Source organism: Salmo trutta, chromosome 12 (assembly GCF_901001165.1).
Source record: "Salmo trutta chromosome 12, fSalTru1.1, whole genome shotgun sequence".
In the NCBI taxonomy this organism is placed as follows: Eukaryota; Metazoa; Chordata; class Actinopteri; order Salmoniformes; family Salmonidae; genus Salmo; species Salmo trutta.
Window position 1 is genome coordinate 32,777,171 of NC_042968.1, and position 15,676 is coordinate 32,792,846.

The 15,676-nt window shown below is 45.1% G+C and overlaps 1 protein-coding gene across 1 annotated transcript in view; it reads left to right on the plus strand.

The window, feature by feature from the left end:
• Positions 1-5,479, plus strand: part of LOC115203366 (tumor necrosis factor alpha-induced protein 8-like protein 3) — a 43,879-nt gene extending 38,400 nt beyond the window's left edge. Inside the window, exon 2 of the mRNA XM_029768005.1 lies at positions 4,670-5,479. Coding sequence (XP_029623865.1) covers positions 4,670-5,232 — 563 coding nt within the window. The 3' untranslated portion in view covers positions 5,233-5,479. The remainder of the gene's footprint in view (positions 1-4,669) is intronic.
• The last annotated feature ends 10,197 nt before the right edge of the window (positions 5,480-15,676 follow it).

Consider the following 15,676-nt stretch of genomic DNA (forward strand, 5'->3'; position numbering starts at 1 on the left):
TGTATTTGATCATGTATTATGTTTTTGCTGTTTGTTCTTTGTTATAGAGCCAAAAAGATTGGCGAAGTGGTTTACCCATACATCTCCATTTTGGATAGATAATTCTTAGTGTTGTTGTTTGTTTAGTGTTTTCCAATTTTCCCAGAAGTGGTTAGAGTCTATTGATTCTTCAATTACATTGAACTGATTTCTGACGTGCTGTTCCTTCTTTTTCCGCAGAGTATTTCTGTATTGTTTTAGTGATTCACCATAGTGAAGGCGTAGACTCTGGTCTCTCTCTGTCTCTCTGTCTCTCTGTCTCTCTGTCTCTCTATGTCTCTCTACGTCTCTCTACGCCTCTCTCTGCCTCTCTCTGGCTCTCTCTGCCTCTCTCTGCCTCTCTCTGTCTCTCTCTGCCTCTCTCTCTCCATGTCTCTGTCTCTCTCTGTCTCTCTCTCTGTCTTTGTCTTTCTCTCTCTGTCTCTCTCTGTCTCTCTCTGTCTCTTTCTGTCTCTCTGTCTCTCTCTACATCTCTGTCTCTCTCTACATCTCTGTCTCTCGCTGTCTCTCTCTGTCTCTCTCCGTCTCTGTCTGTCTCTCTCTGTCTCTTTCTGTCTCTCTGTCTCTCTCTACATCTCTGTCTCTCTCTACATCTCTGTCTCTCTCTGTCTCGCTGTCTCTCTCTGTCTCTGTCTGTCTCTGCCTCTCTCTGTCTGTCCCTGTCTCTCTCTGTCTTTCTCTCTCTCTCTCTCTGTCTCTCTCTCCCCCTCCCCCAGGCTGAATTCCTACTCAGGGAAACTAGAAAGAAGCCAAGAAGATAAAAAGCCTCTTTAATCATAGTGGTTGATATGTGGTGTGTAATTTGGTGCTGGGTGGGATGAAAATAAAACCCATTCACAGCCGTACTCTGCCCACGCCTCCCACCCCTCACGTGTGTGTGTTTCTGTGTGTGTGTCTGTTTGTATGCGTGTGTGTGTGTGTGTATGTGTGTGTATCGGTGATTGCGTGCGAGTGTGCGCGCGTGTGTGTGTTTTTTTGTGTGTGTGTGTGTGTTTGTGTTTGTGTGTGTGTCTGTGTTTGTGTGTGTGTGTTTGTATGCATGTGTGTGGGTGTGTGTGTGTGTGTATTGGTGCGTGCGTGTGAGTGTGCATGGGTGTGTGCCTCACATGCACTCAGACTCAAACACATGCTATATGTTAGCTTGCTGGCATTTCTCTGAAGAGAAATTTCTAGTTTCTTGTTTTCCTCTCCATTACAAGCCAGCTATAGCTTCTGTTCTTCATACATGTGACACACATGTGATTTGCCTTTGGTAATTTATGTTCTTATTTATTTATGTATTTATTCATGTATTTATGTATTCATTTATTTATTCTTTATCTATCTATCTATTTATCGGTGGTGGAAAAAGTACCCAATTGTCTTACTTGAGTAAAAGTTAAGATACCTTAATAGAAAATGACTCAAGTAAAAGGGAAAGTCATCCAGTAAAATACTACTTGAGTAAGTCTAAAAGTATTTGGTTTAAAATGTACTTAGGTATCAAAAGTAAATGGAATTGCTAAAATATATTTAAGTATCAAAAGTAAAAGTACAAACCATTTCAAATTCCTTATATTAAGCAAAGCAGACGGTACCATTTTCTTGTTTTTAAAATGTATGGATAGCCAGGGGCACACTCCAACACTCAGACATTATTTACAAAAGATGCCTTTGTTTTTAGTGAGGCCGCCAGACCTTAGGGAGTAGGGATGACCACGTGTTCTCTTGATAAGTGTGTGAATTTCACAATTTTCCTGTCTTGCTAAGCATTCAAAATATAACAAGTAATTTGGGTTGTCAGGGAAAATGTATGGAGTAAAAAGTACAATATTTTCTTTAGGAATGTAGTGAAGTAAAAGTTCTCAAAAATATAAATACTGGAGTAAAGTACAGATACCCCCAAAAACGACTTAAGTAGTACTTTCAAGTATTTTTACTGAAGTACTTTACACCACTGATATTTATTATTGTTCCTTCTTTCGTTCATTCATTTGTTCATTCATTAATTAATTTGTTCAGTCATAGGGACAGGAGTTTTCCATGTGAACTGGCCAGGAGAAACTACTGACCCAACTCTAAGGCCCTCACCATCCCCCTCAGTCTACCAGTCAGTCATTATCCCCCTCAGTCTACCAGTCAGTCATTATCCCCCTCAGTCTACCAGTCAGTCATTATCCCCCTCAGTCTACCAGTCAGTCACTATCCCCCTCAGTCTACCAGTCAGTCACTATCCCCCTCAGTCTACCAGTCAGTCACTATCCCCCTCAGTCTACCAGTCAGTCACTATCCCCCTCAGTCTACCAGTCAGTCACTATCCCCCTCAGTCTACCAGTCAGTCACTATCCCCCTCAGTCTACCAGTCAGTCACTATCCCCCTCAGTCTACCAGTCAGTCATTATCCCCCTCAGTCTACCAGTCAGTCACTATCCCCCTCAGTCTACCAGTCAGTCATTATCCCCCTCAGTCTACCAGTCAGTCACTATCCCCCTCAGTCTACTAAGCAGTCATTATCCCCGTCAGTCTACCAGTCAGTCGCTATCCCCCTCAGTCTACCAGTCAGTCATTATCCCCCTCAGTCTACCAACCAGTCACTATCCCCCTCAGTCTACCAGTCAGTCATTATCCCCCTCAGTCTACCTGTCAGTCATTATCCCCCTCAGTCTACCAGTCAGTCATTATCCTTCTCAGTCTACCAGTCAGTCATTATCCCCCTCAGTCTACCAGTCAGTCATTATCTTCCTCAGTCTACCAGTCAGTCACTATCACCCTCAGTCTACCAGTCAGTCATTATCCTCCTCAGTCTACCTGTCAGTCATTATCCCCCTCAGTCTACCAGTCAGTCATTATCCTCCTCGGTCTACAAGTCAGTCATTAACTCCCTCAGTCTACCTGTCAGTCATTATCCCCCTCAGTCTACAAGTCAGTCACTATCCCCCTCAGTCTACCAGTCAGTCATTATCCTCCTCAGTCTACCTGTCAGTCATTATCCCCCTCAGTCTACCAGTCAGTCATTATCCTCCTCAGTCTACAAGTCAGTCATTAACTCCCTCAGTCTACCTGTCAGTTATTATCCTCCTCAGTCTACCAGTCAGTCATTATCCTTCTCAGTCTACCAGTCAGTCATTATCCTCCTCAGTCTACCAGTCAGTCGCTATCCCCCTCAGTCTACCAGTCAGTCATTATCCTCCTCAGTCTACCTGTCAGTCACTATCCCCCTCAGTCTACCAGTCAGTCATTATCCTCCTAAGTCTACCAGTCAGTCATTATCCACCTCAGTCTACCAGTCAGATTATCCCCGTCAGTCTACCAGTCAGTCATTATCTCCCTCAGTCTACAAGTCAGTCATTAACTCCCTCGGTCTACCAGTCAGTCATTATCCACCTCGGTCTAACAGTCAGTCATTATCCCCATCAGTCTACCAGTCAGTCATTATCTCCCTCAGTCTACCTGACAGTCATTATCCTCCTCAGTCTACCAGTCAGTCATTATCCCCCTCAGTCTACCAGTCAGTCATTATCCCCCTCAGTCTACCAGTCAGTCATTATCCCCCTCAGTCTACCAACCAGTCACTATCCCCCTCAGTCTACCAGTCAGTCATTATCCCTCTCAGTCTACCAGTCAGTCATTATCCCTCTCAGTCTACCAAGCAGTCATTATCCCCCTCAGTCTACCAGTCAGTCATTATCCCTCTCAGTCTACCAGTCAGTCATTATCCCCCTCAGTCTACCAGTCAGTCATTATCCCCTTCAGTCTACCAGTCAGTCATTATCCCCTTCAGTCTACCAGTCAGTTGTTATCCTCTCAGTCTACCAGTCAGTCACTTTTCCTCTCCGTCTACCAGTCAGTCAGACCACTGTAGTTTTACTGTAGTATAAAGGAGTGGAATGATTATGTCAAATAAGTGTTGTTTGACAAGAGAGAAAATAGCCAGAGAAGTTATGTTTTTTTTACATTAGGGAATGTAAGAGGTAAATGACGCAAAGCTATCCAGACTATCGTACTGTGTGTGTGAGCATGTGTGTGCGTCGGCCATTTTACTGCAAGTTTCAGACGGTTTGATTTTCCAGATAATTTACTGTAATGACTTCATTTAACCTTTACTGATCCAGGAACTGATCCAGGAACTGATCTTCTTTAGACTTCCCCTTTAATGCTACTGATATAATTGCTGCTGGTCTGACAAGCACAGTACAACTGTAGACCTGTGACAAAGTGTTATGAGTTTGACTCCTGTACTCTTAGTTTACAGTATGTGTTCACTGTCAGAAGTGCCTGACTACAGTATGACTTTAAATGGAGGGTTAGTATAAAGCATATCTTCTCTGTGTGTTTGGTCCTGATTCGTCCTTCTCTTTGACAAGAGCTTTAAACAGAGAGACAGAGAGGAATGTGTGTTTGACTGGGTGGGCTTTGGAGGTAAACACTAACTCTCTCTCTCCTTCTATACCTCCCCACCTCTCTCCCTCTCTCCCGTTACTCCCCATCTCCCTCTTCCCCCTCTCTCCTCCTCCGTCCTCCTACCTCCCCTTCCTCCATCCCCCCACTCCCCACCTCTCTCCCCCCTAACTCCTCCCCTCTCTCCCCCCACCCTCCTCTCCTCCCCATCTCTCTCTCTCCCCTCCTTCTCCACCCTGTCACCCCCCTCCAGGCCAGGAGTGTTTCAACTCTCGCTCACTGGCCCTCCAGGCACAGAAGAAGATCCTATCCAAGATGGCGACCATGGCGGTGGCCAACCTCCTGACGGACGACGTCAGCAGTGAGATCCTGGATGAGCTGTACAAGGCCAGCCGGGAGTTCACTAAGAGTAAGAAGGAGGCTCACAAGATCGTCAAAGACATCATCAAGATCGCCCTGAAGATCGGCATCCTGTACCGCAACCACCAGTTCAGCCCAGACGAACTGGACACGGTCGAACGCTTCAAGAAGAAGATGAACCATGCGGCCATGACGGCAGTCAGCTTCTACGAGGTGGATTACACGTTCGACCACCACATTCTGTCAGAGTTGCTGCTGGAATGCCGGGATCTTCTGCATGCGCTGGTGGAGCAGCACCTGACCCTGCGGTCGCACACTCGCATCGACCACGTGTTCAACCACTTTGCCCACGGGGAGTTCCTGGCCGAGCTGTACGGAGACGGAGAGGAGTACAGACTGTACCTGAGGAAGATCTGCAACGGGATCAACAAACTGCTGGACGAGGGAACGCTTTAACCTCTAACCCCTGATCTCTCACCTCTCACCTTTAACCTGACATTTGACCCTGTTCCTCCCTTCCTATTACTCAATCTCCATGGTTGCGGCTCAATAATCCCCCCTTTCTCCTGAAGTGTGCACTTGTTCACTTCCCTTCATGGATTTGAAAGGAAATGATTGATATATGGAACCTCCTTGTAGCCAATGCTTACACTAATCCAATATATTTACATTTGTGGGGAGTAGCAAATGAGTGCACACTTCAGGAAGAAGGAGAGATTATTGGGACACACTCCTCCTCTTCCTCCTGTTCCTCCACGAATCTGCTTTTCCTCCTCCTCTCATTCCTTCTCTTTTTTTAAATCCGCTCCTGATCTGTTCTGTTCTACCTTTCCCCTTCTTTTTCCTCCTCCTCTCCCACTTCCTCCTCTTTTCTCTCCTCCTCTCCCACTTCCTCCTCCTCCTCTCCCACTATCTCCTCTCTTTTCTCTCCTCCTCTCCCAATTCCTCCTTTCTTTTCTCTCCTCCTCTCCCACTTCCTCCTCTATTTTCTCTCCTCCTCTCCCACTTCCTCCACTCTTTTCTCTCCTACCCTGATCTCCCTGCTCCTCTTCTTTCCTCTCCTTGTTTCACTCCTTTTCTCTATGGAGTTGCCATGACATTGATGAACTTTATGTATAATTCTAAGATATTTACCTGGTGTCACAGCTCTGTTCTGCGAGGTGTTTTCTCTACATCCCTCTCCCGCACCATCCCCAAAGTTGGTAAGAGTGTGGCGCTAGCAAATCCATGGTAATTGGTTCACTTCCCACAAGGATCATACACACATATTAAAGACATATTCACTCACTGACACTGTTCTGTTAGTGGCTTTGCAAAAAACATCTGCTAAGTGACAGATATTATGTCCTAATAAAGTCTAGGAAGTCACTACAGGAGAGTGTGAAAGGGGGGGTGGATCACAAGCGTAGCGTCTGATAGGCTATGACTGCGACTGGTCGTTCACATAGCAACGCAGCCTACATAAAACAACAAGACCCATGAGAGACCTGTGAATCAGAAGAGTTTTTTCCCTCTTTGGCATTCAAGATATCCAAAATCTGTGTTGATTACGTGATAGCAACATTATACATACTGTAGTGTTCGTACTTATAGCTTTACTGCTCTGAATCAAGGCCAAAAAGAATTATGATGTTTTGTAAATACACTGTTTGTTCTCTCTTTTTTTGTCATTATTACTGTGTGTGGGCGTCATGGTGTCTTATATCAGGACCTGGAGTTTTTCCTGACCACGTGACCTTCATTACCAGGAAAAACTCTTGATCGTGTAGTTCTGCATACTGTATACATCGTTAACCAATCACTGCCAACCGTCACCATTTCCTGCCAAATACTAAGGCTGGGATTCAATCCTCCACGCACCCTAACAATCTTTTAAAAAAGGAGGCCCACAGGATGTTTACCATGAATACGATCTCCGTGAATGACGGGGCAAATGCCTTTAAAAGCTGCATTGTTGGTTGCATAGTGACCTGCGGTGTAGCACGCCACGGATTGAGGCCAGGCCTAAATGAATCTTGCAGCTCTGACTGTTAAGGCCTTGAAGATAACTCTGTCCCTATGGTTTTCTCTGCATTTTCCCTATAGAGCAGTGTTTTGTGTGTGTATGTGTGTGTGTGTATGTACACATTTTACTATCCTTGTGAGTACAAGAATAGTAAACCAACTCAAATTCAGGGAAGTGAGGAAATATTGGCGGTACTCACTTGCAAAAATGCTTTTAAGGTTTAGGAATTAGGTTAAGGGTTAGTGTTAGAATTAGAATTAGGGTTAGGGTTAGGGGTTAGTGGTTAAGGTTAGGATAAGGATTAAGGTTAGGTTTACAATTGTTGATCCCCAAAAAGTTCTCACAAGTATAGTAAGACCTACAGTATGTGTGTGTGTGTGTGTGTGTGTGTGTGTGTGTGTGTGTGTGTGTGTGTGTGTGTGTGTGTGTGTGTGTGTGTGTGTGTGTGTGGGTGGGTGGGTGTGTGTGTGTGTCGGTGATTGCATGCGAGTGTGCGCGCGTGTGTGTGTGTGTGCTTGCGTGTGTGTGTGTGTGTGTGGGTGTGTGTGTGTGTGTGTGTGTGTGTGTCGGTGATTGCGTGCGAGTGTGCGCGCGCGCGCGCGTGTGTGTGTGTGCTTGCGTGCGCATCATGTGTCTGTGTCTGTATCCTCTTTGCCAGGGTGTAACACGTTTATCTTTTATTAAAGATTCCTTATAAATCAGTGCTTGAAGTTTGATGCTTTGTTCAGTATATTTTATGACCTGTTACATACCTCTCATCCTGCTCCCCTCCACCCATCCTCTCCTTTCCTATCGTCTCCCATCCTTTTATAGAATAGGACCGCAGGACAATGAGACTGAGGAGACAGAGGACAGAATAGGGCCGCAGGACAATGAGACTGAGGAGACAGAGGATAGAATAGGGCAGCAGGACAATGAGACTGAGGAGACAGAGGATAGAATAGGACCGCAGGACAATGAGACTGAGGAGACAGAGGATAGAATAGGGCAGCAGGACAATGAGACTGAGGAGACAGAGGGTAGTATAGGGCCGCAGGACAATGAGACTGAGGAGACAGAGGATAGAATAGGGCAGCAGGACAATGAGACTGAGGAGACAGAGGGTAGTATAGGGCCGCAGGACAATGAGACTGAGGAGACAGAGGATAGAATAGGGCCGCAGGACAATGAGACTGAGGAGACAGAGGATAGAATAGGGCCGCAGGACAATGAGACTGAGGAGACAGAGGATAGAATAGGGCAGCAGGACAATGAGACTGAGGAGACAGAGGATAGAATAGGGCCGCAGGACAATGAGACTGAGGAGACAGAGGACAGAATAGGGCCGCAGGACAATGAGACTGAGGAGACAGAGGATAGAATAGGGCAGCAGGACAATGAGACTGAGGAGACAGAGGATAGAATAGGACCGCAGGACAATGAGACTGAGGAGACAGAGGATAGAATAGGACCTCAGGACAATGAGACTGAGGAGACAGAGGGTAGAATAGGGCCGCAGGACAATGAGACTGAGGAGACAGAGGACAGAATAGGGCCGCAGGACAATGAGACTGAGGAGACAGAGGATAGAATAGGGCAGCAGGACAATGAGACTGAGGAGACAGAGGATAGAATAGGGCAGCAGGACAATGAGACTGAGGAGACAGAGGATAGAATAGGGCCGCAGGACAATGAGACTGAGGAGACAGAGGATAGAATAGGGCCGCAGGACAATGAGACTGAGGAGACAGAGGACAGAATAGGGCCGCAGGACAATGAGACTGAGGAGACAGAGGATAGAATAGGACCTCAGGACAATGAGACTGAGGAGACAGAGGATAGAATAGGGCCGCAGGACAATGAGACTGAGGAGACAGAGGACAGAATAGGGCCGCAAGACAATGAGACTGAGGAGACAGAGGACAGAATAGGGCCGCAGGACAATGAGACTGAGGAGACAGAGGATAGAATAGGGCAGCAGGACAATGAGACTGATGAGACAGAGGATAGAATAGGGCAGCAGGACAATGAGACTGAGGAGACAGAGGGTAGAATAGGACCTCAGGACATGGCCTGGTCACACATGCACATCCATGCACGCTCTCTTGCTCACGCACACACTAGCAGGCACACACACTCGCACACTCTCACACACGCACACACACATCCTCTGTCCCAAATGGCGTCCTATTCCCTATGTACACTATCTTTGACAAGAGCCCAATATCAGAGGAGACCTGTGACCTCTAGTGACAGGAAAGTGGAACAGCATAACGGGCTCTACAGATACTTGGTCTTTGTTCCAAATTGCACCCTACGGTACTTTGGACCAGGACTCATAGTGCACTGTGTAGGGAATAGGGTGCCATTTGTACAATCTGTATTGCTGTGTAGCTGCTGTGTTTAAATGTTCTGTGGATCTCTGTGTTCAGGGAAAACTAAAAGAACATCTTTTACCTTGTTGCTGATACTTATTCAACACTTTCTACAGAGCATATAGTTTGGGGCCAATAGGTAGCATGGTGCTTGTAACGCCAGGCTAGTGGGTTTGATTACCAGGACCACCCATATGTAACATGACTGTAAGTGGCTTTAGATAAAAGTGTTTGCTAAATGGCATCTATTATTATATTAGGACATCAGATGAGCGATGACACAGATGATGAAGAACTGTCACTCAGTATCTTACCACAAACACCCACCCACACACACACCCAACCCCCAATGATGAGGCTGATTCAAGTTAATAAGTTCTCTTTAATATGATTTATGTATCATCAAGTGCTTTGAGAGGCTGGTTATGACACACATCAACTCCATCATCCCAGACACCATAGACCCACTCCAATTTGCATACCGCCCCATCAGATCCATAGACAACACAATCTCAATTGCTCTCCACACTGCCCTCACACACCTAGATAAGAGGAATACCTGTGTGAGAATGTTGTTCATTGACTACAGCTCAGCGTTCAACACCATTGTCCCCTCAAAGCTCATCAGTAAGCTTAGGACTCTGGGTCTGAACACCTCCCTCTGCAACTGGATCCTGGACTTCCTGATGGGCCGACCCCAGGTGGTGAGGGTAGGCAACAACATATCCACGCTGACCCTCAACCCTGGGGCCCCTCAAGCGTGTGTGCTTAGTCTCCTCCTGTACTCACTGTACACCCACGACTGTGTGGCCACACACGACTGCAACACCATCATCAAGTTTGCTGACGATAAGATGGTGGTAGACCTGATCACCGGCGACGATGAGACAGCCTATAGGGAGGAGGTCAGTCACCTGGCAGTGTGGGGCCGGAACAACAACCTCTCCCTCAATGTCAGTAAGACCAAAGAGCTGACAGTGGACTACAGGAAACAGGGGGCGAGCTCGCCCCCATCCACATCAACTGGACTGCAGTGGAGCGGGTTGAGTGCTTCAAGTTCCTCGGTCACCAAATCACTAAGAACTTAAAATTGTCCCCTTAGGAGGTTGAAAAGGTTTGGCATGGACCCTCTAATCCTCAAAAAGTTCTACAGCTGTACCATTGAGAGAATCTTGACTGGCTGTTTCACAGCTTGGTATGGCAATAGCACCGCACTCGATCGCATGGCGCTACAGAGGGTGGTGTCGACAGCCCAATACATCACTGGGGCCGAGCACCCTGCCATATGTCAGGACCTCAATATCAGGCGGTGTGAAAGGATGGCCCGGAAAGTCGTTAAAGGCTCCAAGTCTGACACGAACAGGCTCCTGAACAGCTTCTACCCCCATGTCATAAGACTGCTAAATAGCTAACTAAATAGCTACACGGACTATCTGAGCTGATCTTTGTATTTTATTTGTATTTTTGCGCTGTCTTTATGCACACTCACAGGGCCCTACACACACTGATACTCCAACACACATACAAACACTCACTCCATAATTTGCTCACACACATAATATGCACATACATTTATATTCACTCTAAACACACGCTCATCCACTCACATACAACACCGGATGCTGCTGAGGGGAGGTCTGATTATAATAATGGCTGCAATGGAGTGAATGGAATGGTATCAAACACATGGAAAACGTGTTTGATGTGTTCGATACCATTCCATTGATTTTGTTCCAACAATTACTGGAGCACTTCATCCCCGATTAAGGTGCCACCAGCCACCTGTGACATACAATCATCATATAAATCAAAGATGGAACCTTGGTTTCTCAAATGACTGCCTCGCCTGGTTCACCAACTACTTCTCAGACAGAGTTCAGTGTGTCAAATCGGAGGGCCTGTTGTCCGCTCCTCTGGCAGTCTCTATGGGGGTGCCACAGGCTTCAATCCTCAGGCTGACTCTTTTCTCTGTGTACATCATTGATGTCACTCTTGCTGCTGGTGACTCTCTGATCCACCTCTACGCAGACGACACCATTCTGTATACTTCTGGCCCTTCTTTGGACACTGTGTTAACTAACCTCCAGACGAGCTTCAATGCCATACAACTCTCCTTCCGTGGCCTCCAACTGCTCTTAAATGCAAGTAAAACTAAATGCATGCTCTTCAACCGATCGCTGCCCACACCTGCCCGCCCACCCAGCATCACTACTCTGGACGGTTCTGACTTAGAATATGTGGACAACTACAAATACCTAGGTGTCTGGTTAGACTGTACACTCTCCTTCCAGACTCACATTAAGTATCTCCAATCCAAAACTAAATCTAGAATCAGCTTCCTATTTCGCAACAAAGCATCCTTCACTCATGCTGCCAAACATACCCTCGTAAAACTGACTATCCTACCAATCCTTGACTTCGGCGATGTCATTTAGAAAATAGCCTCAAACACTCTACTCAACAAATTGGATGCAGTCTATCACAGTGCCATCCGTTTTGTCACCAAAGCCCCATATATTACCCACCATTGCGACCTGTATGCTCTCGTTGGCTGGCCCTCGCTTCATATTTTGCCACTATGGCCTATTTATTGCCTTACCTCTGTTATCCTACCTCATTTGCACACACTGTATATAGACTTGTTCTATTGTATTATTGACTGTATGTTTGTTTATTCCATGTGTAACTCTGTGTTGGTGTTTGTGTCGCACTGCTTTGCTTTATCTTGGCCAGGTCGCAGGTGTAAATGAGAACTTGTACTCATCTAGCCTACCTGGTTAAAAGGTGAAATAAATAATATATACAAATAAAATCACATTTTATTTGTCACATGCTCCGAATACCTTACCATGAAATTCTTACTTACAAGCCCTTAACCAACAACGCAGTTCAAGAAATAGTGTTAAGGAAATATTGATTAAATAAATTAAAGTATAAAATAAAATAAAAAGTAACACAATAAAATAACAATAACGAGGCTATATACAGGGGTACCGGTACCGAGTCAGTGTGTGGGGGTATAGGTTAGTTGAGGTAATTTGTACATGTAGGTAAGGGTGAAGTGACTATGCAAAGATAATAAACAATGAGTAGCAGCAGTGTAAATACAAAGGGGTCAACGTAAATAGTCCGGGTGGCCATTTGATTAATTGTTCAGCAGTCTTATGGCTTGGGGGTAGAAGCTGTTAAGGAGCCTTTTGGACCAGCATATACACTGCTGCTACTTTGTTTATCATATATCCTGATGCCTAGTCAACTTGTCCCTATATATATATCAATCCAGTATCCCTGCACATTGTACATTTGCTACTGGAACTGACCCTGTATATAATGTGCTTACATACTTTATCGTGTTTTCCTTATTTTTATATGTTGTGTGTTTTTGTTCTACATTGTTATTGATTACTGCATTATTGGGGTTAGCGCTAGCAAGAAAGGCATTTCACTGTACTTGGAAAACTTGTTCAGAATATGTCAGTACATTAGGCTTACATACTGTATAATAAGGCTATATGGAGACAACTTGGAAACCATAGGATGACATTCAGTAGAAATGATACAAGCTGTGAATTCCCTCTCTGTTAGTATTGTATATACATAATACATATAACCATAGTGACAAACACATAACAATTCATTCAAACTGTGAGTAACACACACATACACACGGATTTAGCGATTTAGCTCGTCTGTGTACAGTATGTGTCTGTGTAATGCTGTGTTTGTGGGAAGGGAGTAGAGTGTTTGGGCTGCAAGAGGGATAACATGCATGAAGGGCTGTAATTGGATGTGTGCCATGGGAAAGGTGTGTATAAGAGAGAGAGAGAGAGTGAGGGAGAGAGAGAGGGGGGGAGAAAGAAAGAACGAAAGAACGAAAGAACGAAAGAACGAAAGAACGAAAGAAAGAAAGAAAGAAAGAAAGAAAGAAAGAGCCAGGGTATGGAGTTAGTTTACAGGGCCCAGGAGTCAATGGACCACAGGAAGAATATTGTATATACAGTATATGTATCCAGCGACAGAGCAGAGGAAGAATTTAGTGAGTTGTCAGCCTAATGAGAACCAGGGCCTTTTGAATGTTATATTATGTTTGTGCATCTCTGAGTGATGTTTTTTTTGATTCCCATTTCATGTTTTAATGTGTATCTGAGTTATTGGCGTTCAAGCTGTCAGAAATGTGTCCCGTATGACGTATAATGTTGTACAGCCGCTCTCACCCCAGCTAGCAATGAGGAATCAGCCTAGAAGCGGCCCTCTTCCTGGGGGTCGGAACTGATTGAATCTGCCCAGAATGAATGACTGCCCAGAATCGGCCCAAGAAGATCGGGCCATTTCCGTCTATCGAAATTCAGCCCACTTTGCCGGCATCCTACCAGAATCCTCCCAGAAGAGGCCCGATGCAAATTTAAATAAATGTATACAAAATTGCCCAATTTAGTAATTTTAAGTATTATTATTATACATTTTATACATACAAGTTATACCCATCCACAAAAAAAAACATTTTGTGTCAGAGGAAACACCATACACCTGGTGACCGTGTCAGCAAGCATGCGCCTAGCCCGCCACAGGAGTTGCTACAGCGCAATGGGACAAGGACATACCGGCCGGCCAAACCCTCCCCTAACTCGGACGACGCTGGGCCTCATGGATCTCCCGGTTGCGGCCTGGCACGGGTCTCGAACCAGCATCTGTAGAAACGCAGTGTGCGAGCGTTGCAAAATAAATGTACATATACATGTTATTCAATCATTGCACCCGCACTGCTCGCGAGAGCTAACGAGTGTCTGCGTTGCCAGGTGCTAAAATAGAAGTTGCTTCTATTTGTGAAGCAGAACGCGATGCAAGTCCTGCCTCTCCTATCTCCTCATTGGTTTTCAGCCAGTAACTGCAGAGTCATCATTCAATGTTCTGGCACCTTCTGAGAGCCTATGGGAGCCTTAGAAAATGTCACGTTACAGCAGAGATCCTTTGTTTTGGATAGAGATGACAAAGAAGGCCAAGAAATGGTCAGACAGGGTACTTCCTGTACAGAATCTTCTCAGGTTTTGGCCTGCCATTTGAGTTCTGTTATACTCACAGACACCATTCAAACAGTTTTAGAAACTTTGGAGTGTTGGAGTCTATCCAAGGCTACTAATTATATGCATATTCTAGTTTCTGGGCAGGAGTAATAACCAGATTAAATCGGGTACGTTTTTTATCCGGCCGTGAAAATACTGCCCCCTATCCATAACAAGTTAACTCAAAAAGCGTTGAGGCCTCAACTCGGTCTTGTTCGGGGCCAACTGCCCATTATGCCAAACCTATGCTCGTCAAGTTTCGTATTCAAAGACTTTTCCGTTTAGGAGAAAAGGCCACGTCGTGATTGGTGATGTTTTGTACATTTGCAATATGATCCATTAGCCCTCTGCTGGTATTTTCCGGGACAGGTGAAAAATGACCAAAATTTAAACATTTTATTAAACGGAAACCGAACGTCCGAGAGACTTCGTTCGATGACTTACCGGAAGATCCGGCCCCGGTGCACGGCCCGCCGCCGTCCGCAATTTTTACAAACGTTCGTGGACGTCTAGTAAGGGACCGTACATTTGCAATATGGACTTTCTCATCAATCATACAGCAAATGCCAAAATGTGCGCTTCATGTATGTAATGTCACGATTCCAAAGCTATACACTATTACAGATATCAAGTTAATTATCTCACATCTAGGAAAATATTTGTAATGTTGTACTTCTTCTTGACAAAATTCATGCTCATGTTGGGTTTTAGAGATAGCACCCAATTCACTCCCATTCACTCCTTGAAGGAGAGCTCTCCTTATCCCAGAATCACCCAGAATGCACAGCATGGCACGTTGACGTACATGGGCAACATACATGGGCGACATACACAATGTGATTCCAATGGAATTTCCCATCTCCTCAAAAGTATCTCTGCCTTTGACTCAACTCTGTGAGGCACATCGATCTGGAGGTTGAACATGGTGACATTGTTGACTCCTAAATTGATAGTGCAATTTGTTTAGGCGATTTTACAGCTAACTAGCTACTTCACATGCTCACATTGTCTTTGATATTATTGTGTGTAGCTACGTTTGCTAGCTAGCTAGCCAGCCCATAGAGAGAGCATTACATTGTGGATTTTGTAGTCAACTCGAGCTGCAACAGACACAACGTTTTTCACATGTTGCTACCGACCTTATTATAATGCCAAAATTAACATTTGTTCACAAAAAATATTGTTCTCTAATTTAACACTGTAATTTATAGGAATTAGTGGTTTTGGGTGGATTTTTCCTTTAAGTAGACCATAAAATACATTTGAAATGGTAAATGGCCTGAGTGAACTGTCTTCATTTACTGTATCTTTGGTCATGGTAGACAGGACGTTGAGTTGTAGAGGGGAAAGCACATCATGTGTTGGGAAAAACATATTCCTTATAGCTATTCATTCAATACTGTCTACAGAGCCTATGGGGTAAGGGCCAGGACATCCGATGAGCATTGACACGGATGCAGACGAACTGACACTTAGTTTCT